This window comes from Myotis davidii, unplaced genomic scaffold (genome assembly GCF_000327345.1).
Source record: "Myotis davidii unplaced genomic scaffold, ASM32734v1 scaffold1134, whole genome shotgun sequence".
NCBI classification, from domain to species: Eukaryota; Metazoa; Chordata; class Mammalia; order Chiroptera; family Vespertilionidae; genus Myotis; species Myotis davidii.
In genome coordinates, this window is record NW_006286229.1 from 466,182 (window position 1) to 479,262 (window position 13,081).

The window sequence follows — 13,081 nt, forward strand, 5'->3', positions numbered from 1 at the left end:
AGGTCCTTTCTGAAAGTCTCCTTTTTTCCCCTTCCCTACCCCATCAAATTACTCTTTGGAGGCATTTGCTTCCTGTGGTCATCATATTCACATCTACATGCACCCTGCCTCTGCTGAGTCAGCCAGCCTCTGTGGCTGCTGGGCTGCAGGCGCCCCGGCACTCACGTCAGCTCCTGGAGTTTGGTGCTCTTCTCCTGTTCCTCATTCTTCAGCTTCTCGTAGTCGGCCTGAAGCTTCTCCAGCTCTAACTGGAGCTTCTGGTTCAAGCTGTGGAGGGCAAGAGGTATGGCGACAACCAAAGGATGTGAATAACGGAGAAAGGGACGACCAGCTCCTCAAGCATTTTCCCTCTTAAACGAGTGAGTCCAGTTAGATTTGATGCATCTCCCTTCAAATGTAGGCAGGCTCAGGCCACTGTTTCCATGACAGAGTGAGGAACCCTGAGCTGTTTAGTCAGAAGAGCCTCAAGGATTGGGACGAGGCCTTACTCCTGTACCTCCTAGAGTTGGGCTGTGAAGTCGTGTCATCTTTGGGGGAGTGGCACATGGAAGTTAAAGAACAGGATCTGAGGGAGCATTTGAGTGGGCACAGCTGGGCAAGAGGACCAGGTAGGGACCAGAGCCGCCCTCGGGAACTCTTACTCTTTGAGCTCATCAATGGTCTTTTGCTTCTCGTTGATCTCGTCCCGGAGCCGGGCCAGCTGCCGGTAATGGGCCTCCCGGTGACTCTCCATTTGCAGCTCCAGGGCCTTCTACAAACAACACCGCCCCAAGCTCAAAGCCAGGTTCCCCAACACAGCCCTGCCAGGCCTGCCATCCCGACACCTTCCCGACTCACCTTCACTTCGTCTGCATCCTGTGTGTCCGGCTCCTTGTCCTTCAAGGCCACTTCATGCACAGTTTCTAAAAGAGGGAAAGACGGCTCACACCGCACCTACCTCCACCAGGACGAACTTCACATTGTTACCAGACCTCAAGGCAGGGCAGGGCACCTCTACCCCGAATGGGCCCACGGGGGTGTTCTTCTGGCTTAGGACAGCCCAGTTGGATAGAGCAGGGACAGAGACAATGCAGTGCTTATGGTTCGTGTACCATAAGCTACATGCAAAAACTTGCTAAGTAGCGTGTGAGTTGGTCTCATGCTTTCGGGGAGTGTGCAGTTGGGTGGTTTCTTTCGATGTTTGTCACTTTCAACTCCCTGCCCCCTCTGGGATCTCCTGTCCCAGGATGGATGGGCTGGAGGTTTAAGAAGGCCTCACCTTGGGCCTGGAGCTTGGCCAGCTCATCACTCAGGGAGTCATAGGACTCTTCCAGGTGCCGCTTCTTTAGCTCCACGCTCTGCATGTATTCCGTAAGCGAGCGGATCTTGGCCTCGTGCTGGTGGGGGAAGGGTTGGCGAGGGGAAGAGGATGGATGGAGCAAAGGTCACCACTCTGGGCAGCACAGACCTCTGTAAACTCCAGCTCTCTTCCCAGGCCCTCGGCTCCTGCTCTGCCTTCCATGAGGATGCAAAGGCAGGGTCCATGCTTCTAGAGGCCCTTTCTTTAGACCCCATCAGCTTAGAGGCCAGTATCCCTGCCGCACCGTCACTTCTCGGGCCCAGACCCTCCCCTGCTACCCCAGCTCTTCTGTCCTTGACTTCAGTTGGCCCTAGGCACCTGACATAAAGGTAGGTGCTAGGAGTTTTATCTCATAACCACAGAGTCACGCTCTTTCTCCCACGGCACCCAAAGGCTCTCAACCTCTGCCACTCACCTGGGAGATGAGGAGCTGGCAGGATGAGAGCTCCCGCCCAGTCACCTCCATCTTGCGATGGCATTCAACCTGGAGGTTCTCCAGCTGCCGGCACCGCTTGACCACAGACTTGACCTCCGATTTGATTTTGCTGATGTAGAGTCGGGCCACGGTGAACTCCTCCTCAATGGCCCCACTGATCTCCACCGGCTGAAGGGGGCAAGGGAGGGAAGAGGTGCTCTGCTGCAGGAAACCTTTTATCCATTCCCTTCCACTTGGCTTCTCCCCGCACACACACATGCGCGGGGACTCAGGTGGGACAGGTGTTTTCCGAACAACTTTTAGCAGCTCTCTGTCACCTGGCATGTCACGCTAAACCCCTCTCCCTGCATTCAAAGATCCAATCCCAACAGTCACCCGCTCCCATCTTATAAAGCAACATGACTTTCTTTTTCAGTCAAACAGTTCTGCTTGATCACCCACATGGGTCATTGTCCTTGCCACAGAATTTGCATATATCATTTCTCACTCTGTGCCCCCATCTCTAACTCCTGCTATAACCACATCACCATTGCTTCTTCTTTTCTTTTCTTTTTTTTAGAGAGACTTTTTTTTTTTATAAAAAATATATTTTATTGATTTTTCACAGAGAGGAAGGGAGAGAGATAGAGAGTTAGAAACATTGATGAGAGAGAAACGTCGATCAGCTGCCTCCTGCACATCTCCTACTGGGGATATGCCCGCCACGAAGGTACATGCCCTTGACCGGAATCGAACCTGGGACCCTTCAGTCCGCAGGCCGACGCTCTATCCACTGAGCCAAACCGGTTTTGGCTAGAGAGACTTTTAATAAGAGTTTATTTGAGCCAAACTGACCACATATGCCAGGGAACGGTCTCACATGCTGTTCCATTGCTTCTTTACTTAGTACCCTTTATTAGGTATATTTCCAGCTGAGTCTATGCAAGCCTCTCTTGTTTTCCTGGGTCTAGTTTGAGGGCGTGTTTCCTGGCTCTGTGGCCCGCCTCTCTCAGTGTCCCTGACAGCCTGGATTCTCCCGTCTCGCATCTCCCACCAATGCCCAGGACAGAAAAGACCGGAACAAAACTGCTGCCTCTTTCTCCACTCACCAGCTTAATCTCCCCGTTGCCCACGATGACACTGAACTCACTCAGGTCCTTCATCAGCCCATTCAGCACCTCAGCGATTCGTTTCCGCTGGTGTCCACTGACTTCCTGCAGCCGCTGCAACTCAGACTCCAGGGACAGCATGGTGGCCTGGGGACAGCCCCTCCGTCATCCCATTGCCATCTTCCTATTACCCTCCCCAGCCCAGGCAGAGGCCTCTCCCTTCATGCATGACCCTGATGGCCTCTGTGTAGGGAGCACGGACCCTCCAGAAGGGCCTGGAGGAGAGAGGGGCCAGGAGGACAAAGCGCAGGGAGCAGCTATGGGAGGGTCTCACACACTGAACATCAGTGCAAAGTGCAAACACAGTGTGGCCCCGGAGGGAAGCAATGGTCCCTTTGGATGTAGAGGATGTCCCGAGGCCAGGGAGCTCCTGGGCCCCAGTCGGCCACTCACCACCTTCTGAGACAGCTCATCCACCAGGAGCTGGTTCTGCTGGCTCTTTTCCTCCACCTCCTGGGACTTCTGGTCGTAGTTGACAGCCAGCTCCTCCAGGGCCTGCAGCACTTCCTTCACCTCGTCCTTCGCTGCGTCATTCTCTGACTGCAGGTGGCTCAGCTCCCGCTGGACCTTCTCATTATCTCCTCGAGTGGACACCAGCAGCTTCGAGGGAGAGGGAGGCATGTGAGGGAGTCTGCTGCCGGTGACCGCTTCTGTGACCCCTGCTCTAGGGAAGCTGAGCCCCCCGCCCAGGCACAGCTCTAGGAGAGAGGCAAGGGCCAAAGTAAGAGTCCAGAGGAAGTGGGCTCTAGGCTTCTTAGGAATAGGGCAACAGAATGAAGAAGCACCGAGATGCCCTTATTTGAGCGTTAAGCCAAGCCCCCATTAAGTCCCCAGACCTCCATAGTCTTAGGGGTGACTAAACCCTAGCAGAATGCCCCTTCTCCCATCTGATTGTAAGAAGGTCCTTTCTATGCCTTCCAGGGACGAACACAACCCCCCTCTCCTCTCACGTCTTCCCTCCTCCCCATTACCTCTTCCTGGTCCAGCATTTGCTGCTTGAGCTTCTCGATCAGCTGGCTCTGCTGGTTGATCTCGTCGTCCTGTTGGAGCAAGGCGGACAGATGGAGTAAAGGGATGGACCTCTGGGGTTGAGGGAGAGACAGGATCCGAACACAATCCAGATTGTTTAGGTTTTGAGTTTGAAAAACACACAAAACACCATATCCTACAAAGACGTCTGAATTCCCTCAATTTCTTTCCTCAACTCCTGCCCTCACTTTAAATTCCTTTCTTCCCGGGAGTTGGTATAATCTTGACAGTATGTAACAAAAGCCTTAAAATATTCCTATCTTTTAACCTAGAAATCCCCCTTTATCACTACATTCTATTCAAATCATTCAAAAGCAAAGTCTAACGCAAAGTTAATCATTATAATAGCAAAAACAAACAATACCAAAGAAAACTAGAAGCCCTGTAGTAAGTGAATGGTTAAATACATTCTAATACACAGACCGTTAGGCAGCCGTTTTTAAATACTTTTATGAACAACTGTTAACAAAGTAGGAAATTGCTCATGATAGAATACTGAATGAAAAAATGGAATGCAGTTACATACACAGCATATCTCAATTACATGGTATATGCGCAGAAAAAGGCAAAATATTAATAGTGCTATTTCTGAATGGTGAGATGGTGGATGATTTTACTTTCCTTCTATGTATTTGTGTTTATCTCCCACATTTTCAATAATGAGCATTTACCCCTCTTAAAATCATATAGAGCAGTATAAGCTACTTTTTGTTTTTGGTTAATCCTCACCCAAGCATATTTTTCCATTGATTTTTAGAGACAGTGGAAGGGGGAGGGAGAGACAGAGAGAAATGTCGATGTGAGAGAGAGACATCAATTAGTTGCCTTCTGCACGCATCCTGACCAGGGCTGGAGGAACCAGCAACCAAGGTACGTGCCCTTGACCAGAATCAAACCCAGGACCCTGCAGTCCGTGGGCCAACACTCTATCCACCTGGCCAAACCACTAGGACATAATTTGTTAATCCCTCACCTCTCCTTCCACTGGGCTCGTCTCTGTGCCCTGCCCGATGGTCCTCACCTTGTCATCCAGCTGCTTGTAGAGGCGGCGGATCTCCTCCTCGTATTTCTGCCGCTCCTCAGGCGCGATGCGCACCACGATGGAGGAGTTGTCGTTCACCGGGGTCTCCTCGCAGATCTCTGCTCCCAGGACTGCATCCTCACCAGCAAGGCGCTCTGTCTCAGGCACATTCTCTCCTGGCAAAGGGGCAGAACAACGTGAGGGCGGGGAGAAGAGGAAGCTGCATCCACCAGTCCTTCCTCCCTCACTGCTCAGCACCAAGACCTGCAGGCCTCCATCACTCTTGCTAAGTGGACCTTTTCGGGGGTCGGAAGACATGGTAGTCAGGCTCTCTCCCTTTCCCTGATGACCTCCCCACTGCACCTCTCCATGAACACAGCCCTCCTTGGAGATTGGCCTGCCCTGAAGCGCCACCCCAGACAGGGCTCTCTGGCTCCCTAAGCCCCTCCTCCTCCCACCACCGCTCCTGCCCACAGAACTCCTCTCTAACCATTGCGCCAACGGCTCAGCTCAGCCTCCAGTTTTGCAATCGTCTCCTTCTGAGCCTTTGTCTTCTCCTTCTCCTTCTCATATTTCTTCTTCCACTGCTCAGCAGTCAACTCCAGATTCACTGAGGCGGTGTTCTTAATGGTCTTTGCCCTGGGTGAGGAGAGGGGGTCAAGGTGAGGAGGTCTCCTTACGGCTTGCCTGATGCTGGAGAGCGAGAGCGGCGGGGGCTGGGCAGGGGGCTGGGGACCCTGCCACTGACCGCTGCCCAAACATCAGGGTGGACTTGGTCTCCGCATCGTTGTAGCTGGACGGTGAGCAGCAGATGAACATAGTTGTCCGGCAGTTTCCTCCCAGAGAGTCCTGGAGAATCCGTGTCATTTTGCTGTCGCGATATGGAACGTAGCTTTTCTGGGGGAGGAGGGAGATGTGAATGAGAAAAATAAATTTAACACGGGAATCAGAAAGCAGAGTGGAGGACCGGGGATCAGGCTATCCATGAATAGGGGCATGGTCAAAGGGCAGACCCTCTTCGGGGAAGGTGGGAGATGAGGGGGAGCTTGAGGGCGAGGAGACCTGAGAACACTCACAGTGCCCTCGGCCAGAGCAGAGATCACGTTCCCCAGAGCTGACAGGGACTTGTTGATATTCTTTGCCTCGTCCAGCACGGCTCCCTCTGCTCCAGTCTTGCTGACCTATCAGGGCATTAAGTGACAAGTGTGTCACGAGCCACTGCAAAGGGAGAGGGCTCTCACCACCTCCCTTTATAGGGGGGCTCAGCCCAAAGAGGGGAGAGGACCTGGAAAAAGGACAGAGAACAGAGAAGGCCCTTACTCTATTCCTCTAAATTCTTTTGCCAAAGACCACCCCCTCCCACCTACATATTATACATATTATATGATCCCACTATGTGAAATGTCCCAAAAAGGCAAACCCATCAAGAAGAAAGTAGGTTATCCCAATGAAGAATTGAGGGTGATCGGCATAGTCAAGAAATGTATGCCCACCTCATCTTAATTTTCCCTATTTGCTAAACAAATTTTAGATCGTCTGCCGCTCTGTGCACCCAAAGTCTCGGAGCATTAAGATGTGTCAGTCATAAAACCTGAGACGTCAGATCTGAATACCAGCACCTATTAATTTTGGCATTTTCAGGTAAGAATGTACATTTGCTGGGTATTGGTAACTCTTGAAAAAAAGTCTTCAAGTTCTAGTTTTTTGTAGGGGGCGTTCCTTAACATCTCGTGTAGACTACTGAAACTTAGTCTGAAGCACAACTGGGCTAAAGTTGGTTTTAGGACCATGTCCCTGACCCCATGGAAACTCGGCTCTAAGCCCATACATTAAGAAAGTTACACACTTTATTCCAAACAAATATTGGTTTGTCTGGTATCTTTAGAGCCTTACTCAGTTGAGATTCTCAGTTAAACATTAAGTCTGTTGTAACTTTGATAAGTATTTCCACTTTTGTTATTTAGTAGTGGTATATTTGTGTGTGTGTGTGAAGTGTCAAATCTTGTGACCATTTAAAAAATAAAATACATTGTAATTTAAAGTGGGGGAAAAAAAAGAAGAAAGTAGATTAGTAGTTGCTAGGGGATCGGGGAGGGGATTGTTAATGAGTGATGAAAATGTTCTGGCCCTGGCTGGTTTGGCTCAGTGGATAGAGCATTGGCCTGAGGACTGAAGGGTCCCAGGTTCAATTCCAGTCAAGGGCACATGGGGCTGTGCAGGAGGCAGCCAATCAATGATTCTCCCTCATCATTAATGTTTCTATCTCTCTCTCCCTCTCCCTTCTTCTCTAAAATCGATAAAAGAAAAAATATTTTTTTTAAAAAAGAGAAAATGTTCTGGAATGAGGGGTGATGCTTGCACAACCTTGCAAACATCCTAAAAATCACTCAATTACACACTTTTAAATGGTGAACTTTATGGACTATGAATTATGTCTCAATTTTTTAAAGTTAGTTTGATTTTAAGAAAAGGACACCTCCCCTCAAGGCTTCCTTCCCTCCCCTCCTGACCCCACAAGGCCCGAACCTTCTCACTGCCAGCCAGGTCCACCAGGTACAGCTTCCCACTGAGCTTCTGCTCCGTCTCCATGTTCTCCTGCTTGATGTTGATCAGGAAGATGCTGTGGCTGCGAGAGCTGTGCTCATTCATGTCTGCAGGAGGAAGGAGACAGTCCTGTACCCACCCTGTGGCCTGAAGCCCTCAGCCGGGCTTCGCCTGACCACTACCCCTACCAGCCAAGAGAGAGGGTCCCACCACCACGTTTCCCAGGCAGCAGGGTCGCACAAAAAGGTCCCTCTTTGCCCGGCCGGTGTGGCTCAGTGGTTGAGCGTCGACCTATGAACCAGGAGGTCATGGTTCAATTCCTGGTCAGGGGACATGCTCGATCCCCAGTGTGGGGTGTGCAGAAGGCAGCCAATGGATGATTCTCTCCCATCACTGATGTTTCTATCTCTCTCTCCCTCTCCCTTTTCTGAAGTCAATTATATATATATATAAAAGGGTCCCTTTTTCTCTGGAGGACACTTTTCCCTTGCTCTCTCACGAGTCCCTTAATCCCCACAGGCACAGAGGGGAGGTGGACCCCAAAGTCAGAAGCCCCTTATATCCCCACTCACTGGTGACAGCCACATGACGATTCGATTTCCCCTCATCAATCACATCTAAGATCTCCTCTGGGCTGGACACAAAGCGTTCAGTACAACCCTGCAGGGGGCAAATGGATATTAACCCATAAACTTTGATCTGCAGATTAAATGACCTGCCCTTTGACAAAATGACCTTTCTAGATAATGTCCTTTCCGAGCCCCAGATGCTCCCTGGGCCCTGGGCACACCTCAGCCCTCCAGGAGACCCCCCAACTTCTGGGTCACTGGTCTATTCTCCTTCCATAGCCACCCACACTTGGAATACTTTGGCCCCACTGGGTGCCCCACACCCCTCTCACCTTGACAAACGGCACCCGGTTCTTGTCCTCATGCACAGACAGATTTGTCTTAGTCACTGAATCAAGACAATACAGGTGAGGAAGGCCAGCACTTCCACTGCCCCACCCCCACCCCGCCCCACCTACAGCCTGGAGTCCACTCGGATGGTGGTTTCTTCTATGTGCAAAAGGGAAGAAGACTCCCTGTGAAACCTAAACTCCCTGCACAAACTGAAGACTGGGCTTCTTCTCCAGGATTCCAGCCCCAGGGGTCCAGCTCGTCTCAGACTATTTATATGCAGATCTGGGCATCTGAGCTTATCCTTGGACCTCTTTCGTTTTTGGAAATCTTGGTGAGGGGAGTCAAGGGACACGGGTGTGGATGTGTGTGCCTTGTGTGCCTTCTGCATCTTGGCAAACAGTGCCTAACCCCAAGAGCATGTGGATCTTCCTTTTCCTTGCCCTCTCACACCCCCGGCCATCCATTGGGGTTAAACACCACTCACCATCCAGAAGGTCACGAATTTTGTCCAGGTAAATCTCAAAGTAAGACACCTGGTTAGGGAGAAAGGAGGAGTATGAAGTGAAGAGGGCCTCTCTTAAGTATGAAGTGTCAGAGCGCAGGTAGTTTTAATTTGCAGGTAATTTAAATGTGACCTGCTGCAACAATAGTAGTGGGAAGAAAAGAGCAGAAGAAAGTATCTTAGGGGAGAGGAACTGAGGGAACCAGAAGAGAGAGTAAGTTGGGGTGCCCAGGATCTCAGTGAGCTTGTACTAGATCCTCCCCTGCCAGTCCCCATCTGAAGATGCCCAGAGGTCATGCCCTGATCACCTTGATGTGGAACTCAAGGTTCTCATCCATGGAGTAGATGTGGTTGAAGATATCGCGGGCAATTCGAGGAATGATTCCCATCAGCTGGGGGTCGTGCAGCTTTCCCTGGGGAGCAAGGGAATGCTAGAATGAGGCTGGAGCTCAGGAAGAATGAGAGGACGCAGAGGTATGCAGGTGAACACGAAGGTCATAGTCGATAGGAACCATCCTAAGTGAGGAGACGGTCACTGCCCGTCTACCTTTGTGTGGAAGGGGACAGAACTGAATAGCCCTTTGAGCTTTCATTGTTGCTGCTTTTCTAGATCAAAAAAAGGAAACTGGAGTAGTGGGAAGGAGGGTACGCTGCAGCAGGCTGAAGGGAATGCATTAAACGTGCACTAGATCACTGCTCCTCAGTTCATCCTCTAGACTTAGCTACCTCTGGACCAGGCAACCCTTGAGTCCTAGCCCTTCCCACCCTGAGATTTCTTTGTCTCCTATTATCACCCCCAGTTTCTCACCCTCCATGGAAATCAGACCCTCACCTCCATAGTATGTGTTTTCCCTGAGGATGTCTGTCCATAAGCAAATATGGTGCCATTGTAGCCCGCAAGGACATCTGGAAAAGACGGCAGAGAAAGAGGACCGACTGGTGGAGAGAAGTGGGATAGGGAATGGGGAGCCTAAACAAATACATTCAAAAATACATCCATTACCTTTGACAATCTGCATGGCACATGCATGATAGACTTGCTCCTGAGTCGTGTTTGGGGGGAACACACGGTCGAAGACATAGGGCTTCCCCTGGAGCGGAAATAAAAGATGGCAGCCTTGAGCAGGCAGTGTGTGAGGGAGAGGAAATACTGAGACCTCACCCGTCAGCCCGAGGAGGCACTCGTCCTTCAACCATCCATATGCATGGACGACCATGGCGATGAGGGAAAGGAGAGGAAAACAAAATTTAGTATCGACACCAAGAGTTGTGTCCATGTGGTAGAGGGTGCCATTGAGGAGTGCCACTCTGTGAGACTGTGTGAGGGGACCTGTCTGGGCGCCATGATGTAGCGCCCCACTACTTTGGACCCCCTGCCCTGGGAAACCAAATGGGAAAAGACAACAGGACATAGGCTATGAAGAGTGCCGACAATTCATTAACATTAAAAATCTACCCAAATTAAAAAATATCTTCCTCAATAGATCCATATGTCCTGATATGCAAAGACTTTACAAAAGTGTTAAGTGAAAGATGCAAAGTATATATGGAGGGAGGGAGAGAGAGAGAGAGAGAGAGAGAGAGAGAGAGAGAGAGAGTTCCCTATTGAAATATACATATATTGAGCTGCTAAGATGTTATGGAAACATTAACACAGCTCCCTTAGGATTATATGAAATCATAAATATGGGTCTACCTTTAAGGAATTAGCTTTAAGTAAGGAGAAATTATGAAGCAAGTTACTGAGACCTTCAGGTACTTTGCTTAATTCAGGTAACATGTTATAAATCATGGTGCTGATAAGAATGCTAAAGGTACAAAATATTGCCCTAGCCAGTTTGGCTTACAGTGGATAGAGTGTTGGCCCACAGACTGAAGGGTCCTGGGTTCAATTCTGATCAAGACACATACCTTGGTTACAGGTTCCCTGGCCCTAGTCGGAGTGCATGCAGGAGGCAACCAATCGATGTATCTCTCTCACATTGATGTTTCTCTCTGTCTCTCCCTCTCCCTTCCACTCTCTAAAAATCAATGGATAACATTAAATGAGACTATGTTTGTTCTCCATCATGTGACAATTTTCTCAGTCATGCCCAGCTGGCGTAACTCAGTGGTTGGTGTCAACCTATGAACCAGGAGGTCATGGTTCGATTCCGAGTCAGGGCACATGCCTGGATTGTGGGACATTCAGAAGGCAGCCAATCAATGATTCTTTCTCATCATTGGTTTTCTATCTCTCTCTTCCTCTCTGAAATCAATAAAAATATATTTAATTTTTTTCTGTCTTGTTTTTCTGCCATGCAGTATAAAGCGACTATGACTTAATTGTCAAATTGTTTTACTATAGAGCCCATCTTCACTTAACTGAATTATAAACCTCTAGGTCTATGGACACCAGAGTTTGGGGGACATGTTTTAATAAAGCTTTGCTAGAGCTGGAATGTGCATCAATATACATAGAATATTTTTTCTAGAAGGAATTACACAAAAGTATGACCAGTGTTCTTTGGGGAGAGAAAATGAAAGAGAGAAGGCTTTCATTTTTCATTTTTTATCCTGGATTGCTGACATCTTTAAACCATGTTTAATATTATATTTTTTAATTAATGTCAAAGAGGGGGAAACAATAGTGCATTATTTGGTTTCCTTCTTGTTACTTCTGTACACAAAAGAAAACTAATAAATGTTATTTTTAAAATTAAAATATTTATTTTCCATAATAAAAAAATAAAAACAAAAAATATTTAAAAGATTTGAAAAATATGGCTTATAATAAAAATCTACCTGAAATATTTATCTGGTCTCTCTGTGGTGAAAGCCTATGAAGCCCCAAAACAGAATCCACCAAGAGGAAGAAGTTGGGAAGGCGCTCTCTACAGTAAGGGAAAACTGTGAGCGGAGAGAGCCTTTCTGGAGGACAATTCTATTAAATATTTAAATGTCCATCCTGTGTGTACTCTGCAGCAACAACTGCACTGCTAGGAATTCATTTTACCACACTTGCTTAAGCACTGAAAGATGTTCATTGAAGAGATGTGTATTAAAGAAAAACTAGAAACAATTTAAACACCCATCAAAATGTTGGTTCTGAGACCTCTATATTCTACCCCCATTAAAATAAGCCAGATTGGAAAAAATAATAGTAAGCCAGGTTGGTTCACATATATTATATATCAAAGATCGGTTAAGTGAAAAATAAAAACAATGTGTATAATGTGATTACATTTTTCAAAAGGAGTATGGATAGAATAACCTCAGAAAAAGATATGGAAGACTATATACAGAACTGTTAGTGGTGGTTATACTGGAGAACAGAATGACAGGAGCAGATGCTTAACTACATTTTTTCTGTGGTATCTAAATGTTTTACAGTGACAACATATTGCCTTTATTGTATTCTTTTTTATTATTGATTTTAGAGAGAGGAAGAGAGAGAGAAACATTGATGGGTTGCCTCTGACACATGCCCTGACTGGGGATTGACCTGCAACCTGGCTATGTGCCCTGCTTGGGAATCAAACCTGCCGCCTTTTGGTGTATGGGACAATGCTCCAACTGAGTCACACCGGCCAGAGTCAACATACTGCTTTTAAATTTAAAAAATAAAATATAGATGATGTTATAAAATATGTAATGATATGGCAAGGTATAATAAGCAAAAAATGTGGTTTTTAAAATAGTATCAGTGTAGCCGAAACCGGTTTGGCTCAGTGGATAGAGCGTCGGCCTGCGGACTGAAAGGTCCCAGGTTCGATTCCGGTCAAGGGCATGTACCTCGGTTGTGGGCACATCCCCAGTAGGGGGTGTGCAGGAGGCAGCTGGTCGATGTTTCTCTCTCATCGATGTTTCTAACTCTCTAGCTCTCTCCTTTCCTCTTCTCCGTGAAAAATCAATAAAATATATTTTAAAAAAACTTAAAAAAAAAAAAAAAAAAAAGAAAATCTTCAAAGGCCGTATAAGACTACCCCCTCTTCCGCACACCTTCCACACACCAAATAAAAGGTAAAACAGTATCAGATTTGATTTTAACATTTTAATCTATATTCAAATGCTTATGACATGCAGGAAAACTGTCACAAGGCTGTATGTAATCAAACATATACATAAAACAGTGCAAGTTTATTACCGGTAAACATACCGGTAATTCACTAAAGAAAACA

The 13,081-nt window shown here is 47.9% G+C and overlaps 1 protein-coding gene across 1 annotated transcript in view; it reads right to left on the reverse strand.

Annotated features, from left to right (window-relative positions):
• KIF5A (kinesin family member 5A) overlaps positions 1-13,081 on the reverse strand; it is a 33,481-nt gene that overhangs the window by 11,533 nt on the left and 8,867 nt on the right. Inside the window, exons 2-20 of the mRNA XM_006757323.2 lie at positions 9,925-10,012; positions 9,754-9,827; positions 9,230-9,334; positions 8,904-8,952; positions 8,419-8,474; positions 8,090-8,177; positions 7,500-7,624; positions 6,050-6,154; positions 5,722-5,870; positions 5,464-5,612; positions 4,974-5,149; positions 3,895-3,963; positions 3,317-3,523; positions 2,864-3,010; positions 1,755-1,943; positions 1,259-1,376; positions 838-902; positions 642-751; positions 166-267 (exon numbers count right to left, since the gene is read on the reverse strand). Coding sequence (XP_006757386.1) covers positions 166-267; positions 642-751; positions 838-902; positions 1,259-1,376; positions 1,755-1,943; positions 2,864-3,010; positions 3,317-3,523; positions 3,895-3,963; positions 4,974-5,149; positions 5,464-5,612; positions 5,722-5,870; positions 6,050-6,154; positions 7,500-7,624; positions 8,090-8,177; positions 8,419-8,474; positions 8,904-8,952; positions 9,230-9,334; positions 9,754-9,827; positions 9,925-10,012 — 2,171 coding nt within the window. The remainder of the gene's footprint in view (positions 1-165; positions 268-641; positions 752-837; positions 903-1,258; positions 1,377-1,754; positions 1,944-2,863; positions 3,011-3,316; positions 3,524-3,894; positions 3,964-4,973; positions 5,150-5,463; positions 5,613-5,721; positions 5,871-6,049; positions 6,155-7,499; positions 7,625-8,089; positions 8,178-8,418; positions 8,475-8,903; positions 8,953-9,229; positions 9,335-9,753; positions 9,828-9,924; positions 10,013-13,081) is intronic.